Source organism: Cyanistes caeruleus, chromosome 3 (genome assembly GCF_971803275.1).
Source record: "Cyanistes caeruleus chromosome 3, bCyaCae1.hap1.1, whole genome shotgun sequence".
In the NCBI taxonomy this organism is placed as follows: Eukaryota; Metazoa; Chordata; class Aves; order Passeriformes; family Paridae; genus Cyanistes; species Cyanistes caeruleus.
The window spans coordinates 86,377,155-86,395,622 of NC_141703.1; the positions used below are offsets into that span (position 1 = coordinate 86,377,155).

At 49.1% G+C, this 18,468-nt stretch overlaps 2 protein-coding genes across 8 annotated transcripts in view; both read left to right on the forward strand.

Annotated features, from left to right (window-relative positions):
• LOC111944558 (C-type lectin domain family 4 member D-like) overlaps positions 1-16,438 on the forward strand; it is a 39,779-nt gene extending 23,341 nt beyond the window's left edge. For 2 of the 5 annotated variants that reach the window (XM_086882513.1, XM_086882512.1), the window contains 3 exons: positions 73-224; positions 454-575; positions 1,296-1,900. In XM_086882513.1, coding sequence (XP_086738639.1) covers positions 73-224; positions 454-575; positions 1,296-1,443 — 422 coding nt within the window. In that variant the 3' untranslated portion in view covers positions 1,444-1,900. Of the gene's footprint in view, positions 1-72; positions 225-453; positions 576-1,295; positions 1,904-11,197; positions 12,493-13,414; positions 13,511-13,960; positions 14,054-15,091; positions 15,244-15,455; positions 15,587-15,859 lie in introns of those variants that run through there. The other 3 variants (XM_086882511.1, XM_086882517.1, XM_086882516.1) reach the window with 3 other exon arrangements.
• On the forward strand, positions 4,622-9,656 carry LOC111925924 (C-type lectin domain family 4 member D-like). 3 transcript variants are annotated; one of them, XM_086882518.1, is made up of 6 exons: positions 4,622-4,739; positions 5,662-5,757; positions 7,083-7,175; positions 7,826-7,977; positions 8,207-8,328; positions 9,049-9,653. In XM_086882518.1, the coding sequence occupies exons 1-6, from the start codon at positions 4,703-4,705 to the stop codon at positions 9,194-9,196; spliced, it is 648 nt and encodes a 215-aa protein (XP_086738644.1). In that variant the 5' UTR covers positions 4,622-4,702; the 3' UTR covers positions 9,197-9,653. The 3 variants fall into 3 exon arrangements, with proteins under 3 accessions (XP_086738644.1, XP_023778327.2, XP_023778340.2); XM_023922559.2 differs by lacking the exon at positions 4,622-4,739 and having other exon boundaries at positions 5,512-5,757; XM_023922572.2 differs by lacking the exons at positions 4,622-4,739; positions 5,662-5,757 and adding an exon at positions 6,734-6,959 and having other exon boundaries at positions 9,049-9,656.
• Positions 16,439-18,468: the final 2,030 nt, after the last annotated feature.

An 18,468-nucleotide genomic window follows, 5' to 3' on the forward strand; every position in this document is an offset into this window, starting at 1 on the left:
TGGATATTGTGGATCTTCGCAATCACCATCTCTTGTTAGTAGGCTTCACCTCTCTGTCCTCTCCCTGCACAGCACGAGGCTGGACGTGCTGCCCAAAGGGCTGGAAAAGGTTTCAAAGAAGCTGCTATTTCCTGTCCTCTGACACAATGAACTGGGCTGAGAGTGAGCAGAACTGCACTGGGATGGGATCCCAGCTGGTGGTGATCAACAGCAAGGAAGAACAGGTACGTGCACAGGGCTGAGACAGGGATCCAGCAGGCAGAGACACAGTGTTGGGCCCTGGAGGGGACTCAGAGTCCCTCCTTGTCCTGCAGGTAATGGGGAATGTCCTGTCTGCACCTCTGCAGCACCAGCCCCCTCTGCCACCAGCCCCACCCCGCAGGGACTCCTGATGTCTCCCTGTGCTCAAACCTGCTCCTCATTGACATTATGCCCTGTCTCTCTCATTGCCAGGTTTTCCTCTCCATGCTAATAAAACAACCTCCTAGAAGAGAGAATTTCTACATTGGTCTGTTCGCAGAGAAGGTGGGCAAGTGGCAGTGGGTGGACAAGACTCCATATAATGTGACAGCAGCGTGAGTATCTCTGGATGAAGAGTGTTTGGTGTAATTCCTGATAGGGAATTAAAATAGGAGAGGTGTGAGAGGTTCAGCTGGTGCTTGAGAGGGGGTTGTCACCAGAGTTCCTGGTGAGAGATCAAGGATACAGCAGGAGAGGGCTGTGTGGTACACCAGGTTCACATGGCCCCGTCTGTGCTGATTATTGGTTATGAATTAACTAACTGTGACATGGAAGTCAAGGCTGTAGGCATAGAAAAAACTTCAACTTGCTGGCAGCAGGGACCTTTCAGAAGCCTGATTACCAGCCTGGCCTGACCTCCATTCACTGCACCTGTATGCACAAAATGGCTTGTGCTGGAATGCAGGGAAAGAGATGGGGCTAAGGGAGAGAGCACCAGGACTGTCCTTGCTGTGTCCTCTTCTGGAAAACAAACTTGCTCTGGAAGCTGACACGGGCCTCAGCTGGGTGTGAGGTGCCTGGGGTCAGTGGTGGTGATCTGTTCCCCCCAGCAGGATGGAGGAGGGACCTGTTGTGCTGGAAAGCTGTAGGGAGGAGGCAGGTTTCCACGTGACACTGGTGCCAGTGGAATATGGAGTGGAAGAGCACTGCTTCTGTCCATGAAGCAGCATTGGAAATTTCTGTCTCTTTCCTTCAAGTCTTGCATCCCATTGCAGCCTTTTCCAGCAGTGCTTTACGGTGGACACTGGGGAGTAACAAGCCTGTCTCTGTCCCAGGTTCTGGCGACACGGAGAACCAAGTGAATACCTTGATGAGAACTGCACGGTAATGCATGTGCTTGAAAAATCTCTCAACAACTGGAATGACGTCATGTCAGACTTGATGCATCATCGAATTTGTGAAGCTGCAGCAGTAACTGTGTGATGGAAGTACCCCTGTCCTGAGTAAAGCTGGGAGCTGAGCAGTGAGCTGGGAACAGCGCTGGCTGTGCGGGGAGGGGTGGGGAGCCCTGATACAGCTTCACTGTGTGGGGTGGGACCATGTGTGTGAAAGTGAAATGAGCTTTGTCCAGCATCCCCCGTGCATGGGGTGGCTCAGGAAACACAGGAAGGCTCAGGCTCACTGAAGCTGGTGCTGTGTTCTTGTGTGCTCTCTGAGTGGGTCCAGCAGCCTCTGGCTGAAAAGAAATGGACTTCTCCAGGAGAAAGACACAGGAATGGAAGACACATATCCAGAGATTCAATGTCCTTTGTGTCCTTGAGCAGAGCTGTTTGCTTTTTGTTTAGTCACACAAAAAAATGTCCTCTAGCTGTACTGGTTTTGCTGAACAAATTCAGAAAACTTAGACAACAGAAAATACAATATCACACCAATGAAAAAAGGCTCTGTGCTGTGTCTCTGTATCTCTTTTTTCCCCCATCTCCGAGCTGGAAAGCTTTTGTCCTAGAATCATGGAATGGTTTTGAGTTGCTGGGCTTGGCACTGGGTGGAAAGGCCTGCCGTGTCCAGGGTCTTTAGCGACATTCCCACGTGTTTCTGGCTTTTACCATGCAGGACTCCCCTTTAGGCCTCCCCGCTGCAATAACTCTTAGCACACAAGCAGGACAAGGAGCAGAATTCCTATCTTCCCTCCTCCAGACAAGAGCCATCCCAGCACAGGAGGGTTATGCCTGCTGTGGTGAATCCAGCTGGATGTGCACAGTCCCTGAAGGACAGAGCTGACAAGCACGTCCCTCTGCTGGGTGTCCACTCCTGGGGCCAGCCTGTGGTGAGCAGCAGCCCCTTGCCAGGTCTGCACACAGCCCTCTTGCCTTGGCTGTAGGAAAAAGGTGGGATTTCATACAGGATTGCTGCCTCTAGGAACAGAGCAGGAGGGGAACAAGGGTGATTCATTCCAGGAGTTTGGGATGAATCAGGATCTGGAAGAGTCTGTTTCCATGTCCCTCTGAGCCCCCAGATCCTGGAGCTTATCATTCCCTGCAGGGATTGACAACATCCTGAATCCTGACAGGCCAGAATCATTGCAGAGAAAGTGAACCTCAGCATCTACATCCCCAACAGTTCAGCCTCAGTGGTGAGAGTGAGAGCCAGCTGAGTCCATCTCATCCTTGGGTCCTGCATAACCTGTCTCACAAAGCTCCATGAGAAGGAACCTCCAGTGTCCTCCTGGATTGTTTGTACTTTACTGCTGAAAACAAAGCTCACAAACTGCAGCCCAAGTTGCAGAACCTGACAGCTGCCCCTGTGAGCTGCCCTGACACCCTGCTGGGGCTTCAGGGCTGTGGGGCTGGTTTTCTGGCTGTGAGAGGGCAAAGCAACCAGGCACAAGTTGTGGGAGCAACTTTCTCTGGGATTAATTCTCTCTTCCTGTGTTATCCCTGCTGCCAGCACTTCTCCTGTGTTTTCTGCCTTGTGCTTTCTTAGTATTTCCTTCCAGGCTACTTGCCTTTATGTCAGTGTTGCAGACAACTCTTTCCCTTCAAACCCTTTGGAGTTCAAGGAAACTGGATAGCAGGACTGCTCAAGAGATTCACATTGATGGAGAAACTGTCATCAACCACTGAGAAAGAAAAAACGTCCTCCACCAAGTTAATTTCTGAACATGGAGCACATTTGTTGTTCTTTATACTTGGAACCCTCTCCAGCCTTACCCATTCCACTTCATGTTGGTCAGATGGGCTGGACAGCAGCAAGTGATAAAGGCATCTGAGGCACAGAAGAAACACTCTGAAAACAAAGTTTGGAAGAAGCAAAAACTGTTTAAGAGAGAGAGGAGAGAGAAGTGGGAAGGAAGTGGCCATTGAGCTCAGGGTGCTCTGCAACTTGGCCACCTCTGTCTGTTAGAAGCACCCTGGCAGCTGAGTGCCATGGGTGACCTCACTCAAGGCACTGAGGGGTGCAGCAGGCACAGGCCCACAGTTCTGCAGTGTGACAATGTGACTCTGTGCTTTCACCTGTGGTTCACTGCTGCTGGAAGAGGTGTGGATACACAAGAACCCTGAATCTCCAGCAGGAAGTGGGTGGGACCAGAGAACCAGTGTTCCACAAATGAGATGTGTTCTTGCAGCTGAACTTCCTGGCAGGCTGGTGGGAGACTGGAGGTTGCATGGGTCTTTTGGATGTTTATGTATGTGGGGTGAGATCTTGTGAACATTAGTTCCATAAAGATGCTTAGAAACATAGGCTCTGACCCAGCCTGCAGCCTGTTGTGCACAAAGTAACAGAAGCAGAGGATGTCTTCTACAGGGAGCTCAGGCTTGTCCTCACCTGGAAGCAGTTCTGTGCCCTGATCTTCTGATGCTTCAGCTGAAATGGCTGTGCTCTTGCCATGAGCTCTTCCACTCCTGTGACACTGCACCCATGCATTCTACTCCAAAGGGAGGAACCAGCTGATAGAACAAGGCTGTGTTCCCATTTAGTCTGTTCCACATATGTCTGCAGCTTTTGCAGCCACAACTAAGAGAGATTTCATAATTTGTCACATACAAGGACTTTGGCACTGCCTTGTGATCCTTCTGCCCCACAATGCCAGGTCATATGGAACCCCTTTGCTCAAAGCCACAGCCTCCTTTCAAATGGAATTCAATCAAAACAGTGTTGGCAAGTTCTCTGCTGTGCTCTGGATTTCTGAGCTCAGGATGCACATGGGCACTGCACAGGGCATGGGCAGGGCCCAGACTGAGTCATAGATATGCTTTCCTGGTTTTTGGCTTTTTTTCCTGGTGATTCTTGGTTCTCTTTTCCAGGCTGTGCTCAGTGGGTTTAGCCCTTTCCTAAGAAATGCCAAATATACCGGCCCAGGTATGTATTTTCACATGCACACACACCGTCTCTGCACGCACCAGAGATGGAAGGCCATGTATGACCTGTGGAACTGCCTGAGGCTGTGCAAAGGGAGACTGTGTGAGCTGCACTGATGCTCCCCTTCATTTGTTTTCCTTTGCCTCAATGAGTTTCTTTTGCAATGAGCATCTTGTGAAATATCCTGGCAGGGAAATGATGAAAATTCCCCAATCTCCATGTGCTGTGGGGTACACCCAGGATATGAGGTTTTCAGCACATCACATCAGAGCCTGTGACAGGCCCTCACCAGTGTGGGAGGTGGCCTGTGCAGGAGGAAGGTTGTTTGTGGCCACACTGGTAACGGGGACCCTTGGAGAAGAGTGATCCTCTTGTAGAGGTGATGGATCACCAAAGCAGAGTCAGTCCTGGAACTGCAGGTAACCAACCCCCAAACCTTCCTTCCTTTCTGTCCTCCTGCCAAAAGAGATGGGGGAAAGACAGGGCTGGGATGGATCTTGGCCCTGGTGTGGTCACCGGCCTCCTGCCAGAGGATGGGGCTTAGGACAAGAGGAAAGCAACAGATGAGGGAAGTGGGCAGTGCCCAGGTTGGCAGAATGAGCTTCTTCCTAGAGCCAGGGGGAATGAAGTGCAAGCAGACTGTTCCCTGCTCTTCCTTTCAGTCGTTTGTCTGTACACAGTGGGGCTGAGGGGTGCCATCCTTCTGTGATTCCCCCGGTAATGCTCTCCGCGTCACGCCGAGCACAAGTCCCTGCTCCCATCTCTGGTGTCTTGAAGGACAACCCAGCCAGAGCTCTCCCAAGAGCTCCCAAGTGCCTTTTCCCCCTGTGGAAGCAATCCCTTCTGATTGTCTGGCTGTGCACACCCTGAGCTGGGCAGTCACTCCTTTGGGGGACCGTGCCATTGCAGAAAGGGGCTCATGGTACACAGGCAAAATACAGCTAGTGAGAGAAAGAAGCTGTAAAGAGAGAGGAAGAGGAGGGAGGTCTAGAAAGAGCATTCAGGGACCGACAGGGGTAAAATGGAAGGCAACAAGAAAGATGTTTTGAGGAGAAAGGAGGTCTGACAGGACAAAAAGGGAGTGAGGATTGGGAAAAATACAGACATGTCTTGTAAGAAACAGGGAAATAAGAAAACAGCCTCAGGGCAGCCCCTGTGTTACCGTACTCTGTGGCTCTGAGCCACTGCTAGTGACAGGCCGCAGGACCTGCTTCCAGCACCTTGGGGCTCCCCAGTCCTTGGAACAAGGGACCAGTAGGCTATTGGGGTATGGAGCCACCTGGGTTATGCTGCCCCCAACTCTGGGCTCTGACATGCTCACTCTTGCTTTGTGTTTTTCAGCCCCAGCAGAAGAGAGAAGCTGCTCCTGGCTGAACATCTGGGTATTCCTTATCTTTGCCCTTGCAATCAAAGCTGCATTTGTGATCATCTGCCTTGGTGGGTTCCAGGGTGTCTTAATTCCAATGGGAGGAGGGCTTGGGTGACTGCCTTTGGTCAGGTGGAAAACCCCTATGCTAGTCCCTCTGCCAGCAGGCAAATGCCCTTCACCAAAACACAGGTCAGAGTTCCCTCTCCATGCAGTTTCCAACTTTGTGAGCAGATATCCGTAGCTTTGAATCCATCATTTGAATATCTGGGCATAAGGCAGAGCTCTTGGATGTCTGTGTAAGGAACTGCCTGTGGTGGCTGCAAGGCTGTCAGAGCAGTTTGCTGTTAAGTCTCTCAGTCTGCATGAGCTCAGAGCTTGGACAACACTTCTCTGATGGAAGGGTTTCCAGAGGACTGGGAGCCAATGACTTCCTATCCTGCTTCCTCAGCAAGGCTAAGGCATAACAGAGTTTCTCAGCAAACAGATGTTTCGTGGCTAACTGAGGAACACACTGACCCTTATCGATCTCTAAAGGGTCTAATGAAAGATCTCTAATGAACACTTCCACAGTAGTCAAATCCCTCCGCTGATCTAAACCAAAAGTCACCTCTCTTCACATCTTTTCTCTTTGTGTAGCAACAAGGTGACCTTTATTGGCAATGGGAGTGGTCAGCCAGGCATTTCCATTACAGCAATTCACTAATCCGGCACCAAAGCCACTACAATTGTTCTGCTTCTAAGTCAAAATATTTCTAAATCAAATGATTGATGAAAATAGACATCTGGATCACTAAGCACACCCTGATCAGCTCCTAATCCATACTCCTGAGTGTCTGACTTACTAGGAAGTCCTTGGGTCTGTGGATGTGGCCTGTGACCAACAGTGCATTATTCCCCACAAACTGGGAGCTAGCAAGGCCTAGGAGTTGATGCTCCACCCTGGTTTCAGCAGCTCCCACTATGTGTGATTATCTTCACCTGGACTGTGTGTTGCTGATGGAACAGGCCCAGCTGATGGGTGACTCCTCCAAATGCCAGTTGATGGGCAGTTTAGGAAGAGACAAAGGGTGACAATGAGATGCTGCTTTGTAGACTGGCAGCTGGGCTCCAGCTGTGTGCACGGCAGAGTGGCTGTGGTTGGGTGGGATCAATCCTGCCATGTGTGGCATGTCCTCAGTGGGATGTGCTTCCAGGGGTCCTTCTGCTGACTTGGAAGACGGTCTCTTTCTGGCTGGGAAGGCAGCTGTGCCACTGGTTTGGGCCAGGAGAGGTGACAGCTGGGACAATGCTTGGTGGGGAAGTGGTGGCAGGAGAGTCCAGAGATGGGCCAGAGATGCTGTGTGAGGAGCTGTGAGGAAGGGGTAATCCTGCTGCCTTTCCTCTTCTTTTGCAGTGGTTCCCTTCTGCCACAGCACTGACCAGCCCACAGCCCTGCAGCAGCAGTTCTTGGAGTGGAATTGCAACTCAACGGTGCCACAAGGCACAGGTCAGTACTTGCAATGTCCCCTCTTCCTTGGCCTTAAGGCCTCAAGGAGGCTGTAGCAGGACAAGTCAAAGAACATCACCAAAAGAACTTTCTCGAGACCCGTGACCCCATTACAAGGATTTGTAATGGCTTTGGGTACACAAAGCTGACTTCTCATACCCCAAAGCAATGGGAAGAAATGTCTGTAGTATTCTGATTTTTCAAGCATTTTCTTGTCGCTTTGAGAATTAAACGTTCTGATCTTGTTTTCATAGTTGAAAATCACTTTCTCAGGAAAGGAACTATAAACATAGATGTTTATATATTCTATTACAGAAACGTCTTCTGATGGAAGTTTCTCACGACTATTGTGATTGGAAAAGTGGTAACCTAACTGGTTAAGTTACTGGTTAAATTACTGGTTAGGTTACCCTATGTAATCCCTGGCCATTGTCAAAAATCTTTAAATATTAAAGTCACAGAATAAATAACATCTTTTTCATATCATACATTGAGCCATGTCAGTGTGAATCGTTTCGTGTCCTACAGTGACACTTTCTGTCAAGAAAAGTCACTGAGGAGGACATGAGCACGGTCCCTGGATATTGTGGATCTTCGCAATCACCATCTCTTGTTAGTAGGCTTCACCTCTCTGTCCTCTCCCTGCACAGCACGAGGCTGGACGTGCTGCCCAAAGGGCTGGAAAAGGTTTCAAAGAAGCTGCTATTTCCTGTCCTCTGACACAATGAACTGGGCTGAGAGTGAGCAGAACTGCACTGGGATGGGATCCCAGCTGGTGGTGATCAACAGCAAGGAAGAACAGGTACGTGCACAGGGCTGAGACAGGGATCCAGCAGGCAGAGACACAGTGTTGGGCCCTGGAGGGGACTCAGAGTCCCTCCTTGTCCTGCAGGTAATGGGGAATGTCCTGTCTGCACCTCTGCAGCACCAGCCCCCTCTGCCACCAGCCCCACCCCGCAGGGACTCCTGATGTCTCCCTGTGCTCAAACCTGCTCCTCATTGACATTATGCCCTGTCTCTCTCATTGCCAGGTTTTCCTCTCCATGCTAATAAAACAACCTCCTAGAAGAGAGAATTTCTACATTGGTCTGTTCGCAGAGAAGGTGGGCAAGTGGCAGTGGGTGGACAAGACTCCATATAATGTGACAGCAGCGTGAGTATCTCTGGATGAAGAGTGTTTGGTGTAATTCCTGATAGGGAATTAAAATAGGAGAGGTGTGAGAGGTTCAGCTGGTGCTTGAGAGGGGGTTGTCACCAGAGTTCCTGGTGAGAGATCAAGGATACAGCAGGAGAGGGCTGTGTGGTACACCAGGTTCACATGGCCCCGTCTGTGCTGATTATTGGTTATGAATTAACTAACTGTGACATGGAAGTCAAGGCTGTAGGCATAGAAAAAACTTCAACTTGCTGGCAGCAGGGACCTTTCAGAAGCCTGATTACCAGCCTGGCCTGACCTCCATTCACTGCACCTGTATGCACAAAATGGCTTGTGCTGGAATGCAGGGAAAGAGATGGGGCTAAGGGAGAGAGCACCAGGACTGTCCTTGCTGTGTCCTCTTCTGGAAAACAAACTTGCTCTGGAAGCTGACACGGGCCTCAGCTGGGTGTGAGGTGCCTGGGGTCAGTGGTGGTGATCTGTTCCCCCCAGCAGGATGGAGGAGGGACCTGTTGTGCTGGAAAGCTGTAGGGAGGAGGCAGGTTTCCACGTGACACTGGTGCCAGTGGAATATGGAGTGGAAGAGCACTGCTTCTGTCCATGAAGCAGCATTGGAAATTTCTGTCTCTTTCCTTCAAGTCTTGCATCCCATTGCAGCCTTTTCCAGCAGTGCTTTACGGTGGACACTGGGGAGTAACAAGCCTGTCTCTGTCCCAGGTTCTGGCGACACGGAGAACCAAGTGAATACCTTGATGAGAACTGCACGGTAATGCATGTGCTTGAAAAATCTCTCAACAACTGGAATGACGTCATGTCAGACTTGATGCATCATCGAATTTGTGAAGCTGCAGCAGTAACTGTGTGATGGAAGTACCCCTGTCCTGAGTAAAGCTGGGAGCTGAGCAGTGAGCTGGGAACAGCGCTGGCTGTGCGGGGAGGGGTGGGGAGCCCTGATACAGCTTCACTGTGTGGGGTGGGACCATGTGTGTGAAAGTGAAATGAGCTTTGTCCAGCATCCCCCGTGCATGGGGTGGCTCAGGAAACACAGGAAGGCTCAGGCTCACTGAAGCTGGTGCTGTGTTCTTGTGTGCTCTCTGAGTGGGTCCAGCAGCCTCTGGCTGAAAAGAAATGGACTTCTCCAGGAGAAAGACACAGGAATGGAAGACACATATCCAGAGATTCAATGTCCTTTGTGTCCTTGAGCAGAGCTGTTTGCTTTTTGTTTAGTCACACAAAAAAATGTCCTCTAGCTGTACTGGTTTTGCTGAACAAATTCAGAAAACTTAGACAACAGAAAATACAATATCACACCAATGAAAAAAGGCTCTGTGCTGTGTCTCTGTATCTCTTTTTTCCCCCATCTCCGAGCTGGAAAGCTTTTGTCCTAGAATCATGGAATGGTTTTGAGTTGCTGGGCTTGGCACTGGGTGGAAAGGCCTGCCGTGTCCAGGGTCTTTAGCGACATTCCCACGTGTTTCTGGCTTTTACCATGCAGGACTCCCCTTTAGGCCTCCCCGCTGCAATAACTCTTAGCACACAAGCAGGACAAGGAGCAGAATTCCTATCTTCCCTCCTCCAGACAAGAGCCATCCCAGCACAGGAGGGTTATGCCTGCTGTGGTGAATCCAGCTGGATGTGCACAGTCCCTGAAGGACAGAGCTGACAAGCACGTCCCTCTGCTGGGTGTCCACTCCTGGGGCCAGCCTGTGGTGAGCAGCAGCCCCTTGCCAGGTCTGCACACAGCCCTCTTGCCTTGGCTGTAGGAAAAAGGTGGGATTTCATACAGGATTGCTGCCTCTAGGAACAGAGCAGGAGGGGAACAAGGGTGATTCATTCCAGGAGTTTGGGATGAATCAGGATCTGGAAGAGTCTGTTTCCATGTCCCTCTGAGCCCCCAGATCCTGGAGCTTATCATTCCCTGCAGGGATTGACAACATCCTGAATCCTGACAGGCCAGAATCATTGCAGAGAAAGTGAACCTCAGCATCTACATCCCCAACAGTTCAGCCTCAGTGGTGAGAGTGAGAGCCAGCTGAGTCCATCTCATCCTTGGGTCCTGCATAACCTGTCTCACAAAGCTCCATGAGAAGGAACCTCCAGTGTCCTCCTGGATTGTTTGTACTTTACTGCTGAAAACAAAGCTCACAAACTGCAGCCCAAGTTGCAGAACCTGACAGCTGCCCCTGTGAGCTGCCCTGACACCCTGCTGGGGCTTCAGGGCTGTGGGGCTGGTTTTCTGGCTGTGAGAGGGCAAAGCAACCAGGCACAAGTTGTGGGAGCAACTTTCTCTGGGATTAATTCTCTCTTCCTGTGTTATCCCTGCTGCCAGCACTTCTCCTGTGTTTTCTGCCTTGTGCTTTCTTAGTATTTCCTTCCAGGCTACTTGCCTTTATGTCAGTGTTGCAGACAACTCTTTCCCTTCAAACCCTTTGGAGTTCAAGGAAACTGGATAGCAGGACTGCTCAAGAGATTCACATTGATGGAGAAACTGTCATCAACCACTGAGAAAGAAAAAACGTCCTCCACCAAGTTAATTTCTGAACATGGAGCACATTTGTTGTTCTTTATACTTGGAACCCTCTCCAGCCTTACCCATTCCACTTCATGTTGGTCAGATGGGCTGGACAGCAGCAAGTGATAAAGGCATCTGAGGCACAGAAGAAACACTCTGAAAACAAAGTTTGGAAGAAGCAAAAACTGTTTAAGAGAGAGAGGAGAGAGAAGTGGGAAGGAAGTGGCCATTGAGCTCAGGGTGCTCTGCAACTTGGCCACCTCTGTCTGTTAGAAGCACCCTGGCAGCTGAGTGCCATGGGTGACCTCACTCAAGGCACTGAGGGGTGCAGCAGGCACAGGCCCACAGTTCTGCAGTGTGACAATGTGACTCTGTGCTTTCACCTGTGGTTCACTGCTGCTGGAAGAGGTGTGGATACACAAGAACCCTGAATCTCCAGCAGGAAGTGGGTGGGACCAGAGAACCAGTGTTCCACAAATGAGATGTGTTCTTGCAGCTGAACTTCCTGGCAGGCTGGTGGGAGACTGGAGGTTGCATGGGTCTTTTGGATGTTTATGTATGTGGGGTGAGATCTTGTGAACATTAGTTCCATAAAGATGCTTAGAAACATAGGCTCTGACCCAGCCTGCAGCCTGTTGTGCACAAAGTAACAGAAGCAGAGGATGTCTTCTACAGGGAGCTCAGGCTTGTCCTCACCTGGAAGCAGTTCTGTGCCCTGATCTTCTGATGCTTCAGCTGAAATGGCTGTGCTCTTGCCATGAGCTCTTCCACTCCTGTGACACTGCACCCATGCATTCTACTCCAAAGGGAGGAACCAGCTGATAGAACAAGGCTGTGTTCCCATTTAGTCTGTTCCACATATGTCTGCAGCTTTTGCAGCCACAACTAAGAGAGATTTCATAATTTGTCACATACAAGGACTTTGGCACTGCCTTGTGATCCTTCTGCCCCACAATGCCAGGTCATATGGAACCCCTTTGCTCAAAGCCACAGCCTCCTTTCAAATGGAATTCAATCAAAACAGTGTTGGCAAGTTCTCTGCTGTGCTCTGGATTTCTGAGCTCAGGATGCACATGGGCACTGCACAGGGCATGGGCAGGGCCCAGACTGAGTCATAGATATGCTTTCCTGGTTTTTGGCTTTTTTTCCTGGTGATTCTTGGTTCTCTTTTCCAGGCTGTGCTCAGTGGGTTTAGCCCTTTCCTAAGAAATGCCAAATATACCGGCCCAGGTATGTATTTTCACATGCACACACACCGTCTCTGCACGCACCAGAGATGGAAGGCCATGTATGACCTGTGGAACTGCCTGAGGCTGTGCAAAGGGAGACTGTGTGAGCTGCACTGATGCTCCCCTTCATTTGTTTTCCTTTGCCTCAATGAGTTTCTTTTGCAATGAGCATCTTGTGAAATATCCTGGCAGGGAAATGATGAAAATTCCCCAATCTCCATGTGCTGTGGGGTACACCCAGGATATGAGGTTTTCAGCACATCACATCAGAGCCTGTGACAGGCCCTCACCAGTGTGGGAGGTGGCCTGTGCAGGAGGAAGGTTGTTTGTGGCCACACTGGTAACGGGGACCCTTGGAGAAGAGTGATCCTCTTGTAGAGGTGATGGATCACCAAAGCAGAGTCAGTCCTGGAACTGCAGGTAACCAACCCCCAAACCTTCCTTCCTTTCTGTCCTCCTGCCAAAGGAGATGGGGAAAAGACAGGGCTGGGATGGATCTTGGCCCTGGTGTGGTCACCAGCCTCTTGCCAGAGAATGGGGCTTAGGACAAGAGGAAAGCAACAGATGAGGGAAGTGGGCAATGCCCAGGTTGGCAGAATGAGCTTCTTCCTAGAGCCAGGGGGAATGAAGTGCAAGCAGACTGTGCCCTGCTCTTCCCTTCAGTGGTTTGTCTGTACACAGTGGGGCTGAGGGGTGCCATCCTTCTGTAATTCCCCCGGTAATGCTCTCCGCGTCATGCCGAGCACAAGTCCCTGCTCCCATCTCTGGTGTCTTGAAGGACAACCCAGCCAGAGCTCTCCCAAGAGCTCCCAAGTGCCTTTTCCCCCTGTGGAAGCAATCCCTTCTGATTGTCTGGCTGTGCACACCCTGAACTGGGCAGTCACTCCTTTGGGGGACCGTGCCATTGCAGAAAGGGGCTCACAGTACGTAGGCAAAATACAGCTAGTGAGAGAAAGAAGCTGTAAAGAGGGAGGAAGAGGAGGGAGGTCTAGAAAGAGCATTCAGGGACCGACAGGGGTAAAATGGAAGGCAACAAGAAAGATGTGTTGAGGAGAAAGGAGGTCTGACAGGACAAAAAGGGAGTGAGGATTGGGAAAAATACAGACATGTCTTGTAAGAAACAGGGAAATAAGAAAACAGCCTCAGGGCAGCCCCTGTGTTACCGTACTCTGTGGCTCTGAGCCACTGCTAGTGACAGGCCGCAGGACCTGCTTCCAGCACCTTGGGGCTCCCCAGTCCTTGGAACAAGGGACCAGTAGGCTATTGGGGTATGGAGCCACCTGGGTTATGCTGCCCCCAACTCTGGGCTCTGACATGCTCACTCTTGCTTTGTGTTTTTCAGCCCCAGCAGAAGAGAGAAGCTGCTCCTGGCTGAACATCTGGGTCTTCCTTATCTTTGCCCTTGCAATCAAAGCTGCCTTTGTGACCATCTGCCTTGGTGGGTTCCAGGGTGTCTTAATTCCCATGGGATAAGGGCTTGGGTGACTGCCTTTGGTCAGGTGGAAAACCCCTATGCTAGTCCCTCTGCCAGCAGGCAAATGCCACTCACCAAAACAGGCCTCTCCACTCTTCTAACTTGTCTCATGACTTCTCTGTCCCTTTTCTTGCTTCATCTTCAGTGGATTTCTAATTTTTTTTTTTCAGTTGGGAACGTGAATCTCTCAGCCAGCAGAAGTGAGAGAAGCTCTTTTGAGGGAAGGAATGACTGACAGTGGGAGAAGTGCCCTGCTCTTCTCACCTCTTTGTTCAACCCAGATATCATAGCTTGTTAACATAACAGAGTCTCTGTTGGGGCATCAAAAGAGAAGGTCAAGCATAGCACAGGTTCCTCGTGCATGAGGTAAAAAGGGTGTCAATAGCACTTTCCTTTGCTCTCCTCTCTTCTCAGTGGCTCTACTTGATGGAAGCTATAGCCAGTACAAGACTCTCCTCCAGAACTCTACTGAGTGGTTCTGTGCCCCCAGCAGTTCTTCAGAAAAAAGTGAGTAATGCTGAGATCCTCATAAGCAACACAAAGAACTTGAATAAAATTTAGTCTGGTTTCGCCTCAACCTTTGAGGTGGGGAATATTGTTGTCAGTCACATGAGGATTTTTTTAGTAAGGAATCTGGGGAATTGAGGGAAGAAGACACTGTATTGTACATTTTACTTAGGATGCTATGAAAACATGCTCCAGGCCAGTGAAATAGAGTGAGTCATTCCATACCTGCATACCTTTCTACTCTTCTCTCACACAACCCTTCTAATGCAAGTCTGGTCTACTCACCTAGATGAAAGTGCTTTTATACTGGCTGGTTCAATCCAGCTCCACTCCCTGTGCTGCCTCACTGCCTGTTCACACAAGAATGATGGTCACTGTGAGGGACAGAGGAGGGAGGATGATGTTTAGTTCAGAATAGCCAGGGAGCTGAGCTGCAGTCACACATGAAGTGATGGTAATGTGGAGTGCTGGAATGCTGGTAGTGCAAGTTCCAAAACTCAAAGATCCCTCTTCATGCAGCCTCATGTTTTGTGAGAATATATCTGTGGCTTCTTAATCCATCATTTGAATATCTGGGCATAAGGCAGATCTCTTGGATAAGCTGTCTGTGTAAGGAACTGCCTGTGGTGGAAGCAAGGCTGTCAGAGCAGTTTGCAGTTAAGTCTCTCAGTCTGCATGAGCTGAGAGCTTGGACAACACTTCTCTGATGGAAGGGTTCTAGAAAAGCACAAGCCAACTACTTCCCATCTTGCTTCCTCAAGAAGGGTAAGGCAGAAACCATGTCTCTCTCCAAAGAGAGGTTTCACAGACATGGCAGGTCAGACAGAGAAAGGGAAGGAGGCCCTTCAGGCAGGGGCCTTGTGACAGGGGCCTGCCAGGCTGCTGACAGCTTTACTTGTGGAGAGCAAAAGAGAGCATTTACCTCTGTCCAAACTAAAGGGTTCAAACCCTGCTCCTAACACCTGAGACCCTACACTGAACTCACACTCATGAAGGACAACACATCTTGTTCAAAAGCAAGATTTTTTTCCCCCACAGTGGATGGCTGGACGTGCTGCCCAAAGGGCTGGAGAAGGTTTCAAAGAAGATGCTATTTCCTGTCCTCTGACACAATGAACTGGGCTGAGAGTGAGCAGAACTGCACTGGGATGGGCTCCCAGCTGGTGGTGATCAACAGCAAGGAAGAACAGGTATGTGCACAGGGCTGAGACAGGGATCCAGCAGGCAGAGACACAGTGCTGGGCCCTGGAGGGGACTCAGAGCTTCTCCTTGTCCTGCAGGTAATGGGGAATGTCCTGTCTGCACCTCTGCAGCACCAGCCCCCCCTCTGCCACCCCACAGGGACTCCTGATGTCTCCCTGTGCTCAGTCCTGCTCCTCATGGACATTGTGCTTTTTTCCAGGAGTTCCTCTTCAACTTGGCAAAAGAAAAAGTTACTAGCATCTATGAAACAAAGTACTACATAGGCTTATCTGCTTACAAAAATGGGCAGTGGCAGTGGGTGGATCAGACTCCATATGAAAATACAGCCACGTGAGTATCCTGGTGGAGTTTGGAGAGCCCTGTAATTCATGCCTTCAGTCCAAGTGACCAGTACATTGTGTAAGGCACGTATTTGTCAGAGGGGGATTTCTGTCTTCAGCTGCTCTGCAATTCAGAAAACTTAAATAATTTTCTAGTCAAAACTATGGCTCCTGATTTCTGTCACAGTGACTTTCCTTTTCTCTTCCACAACTGTTTGAGGTGACTCCACATCCACTGTCCTCCATGCTAGTGCATTTCCAATAAAGGAACTTTCTTTTACAGGTTCTGGAAACCTGGGGAGCCCAATTTGCTCTTTGCAGAAAGATGTGCTGCAATTCATGTAAAGGGAAACACAGACCCCAACACTTACAGTAACTGGAATAATGTCCTTTGCATCGCAAGTTGTTATCGAATTTGTGAACAGGCAGTCAAACTTCTCTGAGGAAGGACATAAATTCCGAGCTTCAAAGTACCTCAGTTCCCAGCCTGTGCCCCCGCATCGCTTTACAAGCTGGAGATCAGTCCTGGATCAAATAGCTCAGGCTGATGCCAAGGACCTACTGTGAACCTTTCCACTCTCCTCCTTCAGAAAAAAGGGTCCTAATTCTCCATCACTTCCCTTGACTCCTGGTCCAGCCAGTATCTCAGTGATGTGGAAAAGGCCATCACTGTTTCATGAAAGGATACCTGTCCTTCAAATCACTGGAGCAGAATTTGAAAGAAGAGCATTCAGTGGAGTATCTTTGTCCCTCCTCTGAAGGGAAAAATTATTCATGGCTGTAGTGTTCCTTCTCCTTCAGTATATTGTGTGTTGATTAGTTTTTAGAAAAAAAAAAAAATAAATCTTAATTCTGCTCTTTGCATGAGGATACCTTCTGAATGACATGCCCCAGATTCCCACAATTCAGCCTCCCAGCACAGAGGTTTTAACTTTTCGGTGTGTTCAGCACCTGTAGATGAGAATACTGCTGAGTGTGCTGGACTAGCCGGGAGCAGGAACAATGTAATGCTCATCTGTAGAGCATGTGCGGAAGATCCTGAACACTGATTCTCTTTGGAGAATCATTGGTGAAGCCAGAAACAGAGCAGGCTGTGTAGTATTCAGTGCCAGCCATAGTTTGCCCAGGATGTAGCAGAAAAAAAGATGGATTTTGGAGATCCTGCTGAGATGTGGCAGGATGAGAAATGACAATGAAGGGGAGAGAAAGCAATTAAATGTAACAAGGATAAAAGCCAGAGTCTCCAAGGAGAAATTTCTAATGTGAGAGAAGGGTGGAAGACCCCTACCAGAGGCATCACTGCAAATCAGATACACAGAAGTCTTGAGCAATGTCCTGCTTCCCTAAAATTTCCCAAACTCCACTCTGTATGTTCCTCCCTTTCATCAATGATATCCATATTCTTTGAGGAGCTGGGAATTTTCAGTTTGGGACTAAAAATACAGCCTGAAAAATCAGTTCTGAGTGATTTCTTTCCATCAGAAATCTGAGTACCAATTTTTGTAATTTCTGCCCGAAGAAGTGTATTTTCCAGGTTTCTGGTTTAGCCATTGGACCAAAAGCTTGGCTGTTGCAAAGTGTTTGCCTCCTAGCTTCTAAAGTTGCTAGATACTTTCACAATGGAGAAAACTGGTTTTTGTCCAATGTGACTGCAAACCCAAACATTCCAATGGACTTCTCTTTTTGATCTCCCCCAGCTCAGTTCTGGAACTTACAGCTACAGGGTTTTGAGGAAGAAAAAGAGGCAGATAAAACATGCAGAGTGACCCATGTTTTACAAGCAGTTTTAGGGACGCTGCGTTTTCCTGGCTCCTGGAAGGTTGATGGGGCAGAGCAAAACTCACATCAGAGACTGGTTTGCAAGAAAATATAAGTAACTTGCTAGAAACAGTTTCCCTGCCCCAAATTTGGAAAATAAAGTTTCTCTTGAGATGTCATGACAAAAGAGGGATCTTGGGAGATGATGCTGGGTTTGCCTACAGAATTCTGAAGGGAGGCTCCTGATCCCCTGGATGGATTTGGCTGGTGGAGGTGCCTATCTCCAAGTGATGAGAATCAGTCTTTACCTCTCAAGTCTGTCTTGATGCAGGAGGCAGCAGATGCCATAGCAAGAGGCAGAGGTGAAGACAGACAATTAGGTACAGCACTTTCAGAAAGCTTCAGAAGGACATTCCTGCATACTGAACCCAGGGGTTGGGTGGGAAGGACAAGTTTATCAGAATAGCATTCTTCATGATGACACCTGCAGTCCTTGTTTTAAGATGGACATCTTGGCCACATCCCAGCTGCCTCTCAGAATAAGATCTGGATGTTCATCACTCCTTGGCACATTAACTTTTGCTTTGGAAAGGAACTCGGGTCGGAGGAAAGGACAGTTACATTCATATCTGAGAATACAAACACCATAGAGTGAAGGCACTCTGACTGCTGCAGCAAAATTCTCTCATGGTTCAAACCCGAGCTAGCTTCTGGTTTTCTTCCAGAAAGCACGATGCGCAGTCTTTGAGATGCTGTCTTCAGCTGGAAAAATATCATTAGGGCCATGTTGGAAGGACATCCAGTGTTGATTTTTCTGGTCAGGCTTATTAATTACATCTGTACACTGAGCATTCTGCTCTCTTTATGTTTAGCTCTGACAGCTGAGTCTTCCTTTACAGAATACGCCTGACTTTTTCTAGTAAATGATGATCCTTGCCAAGCCAAGTGATGAAGTCAAGTGAAGCGTATGTGTTTTTCATGGCAGGCATTCTTTTATAAGGATTTAAATTTTCCTTCAAGGGTGTCTGTTCTTTTTTTAGACAAAGCAGAGAATTATACCTCTACTCCTTCTCTTTTTCTGTATTATCCCACCTCAGATTCTTACATGTTCCCTTACAACATTTATTTCTCCAC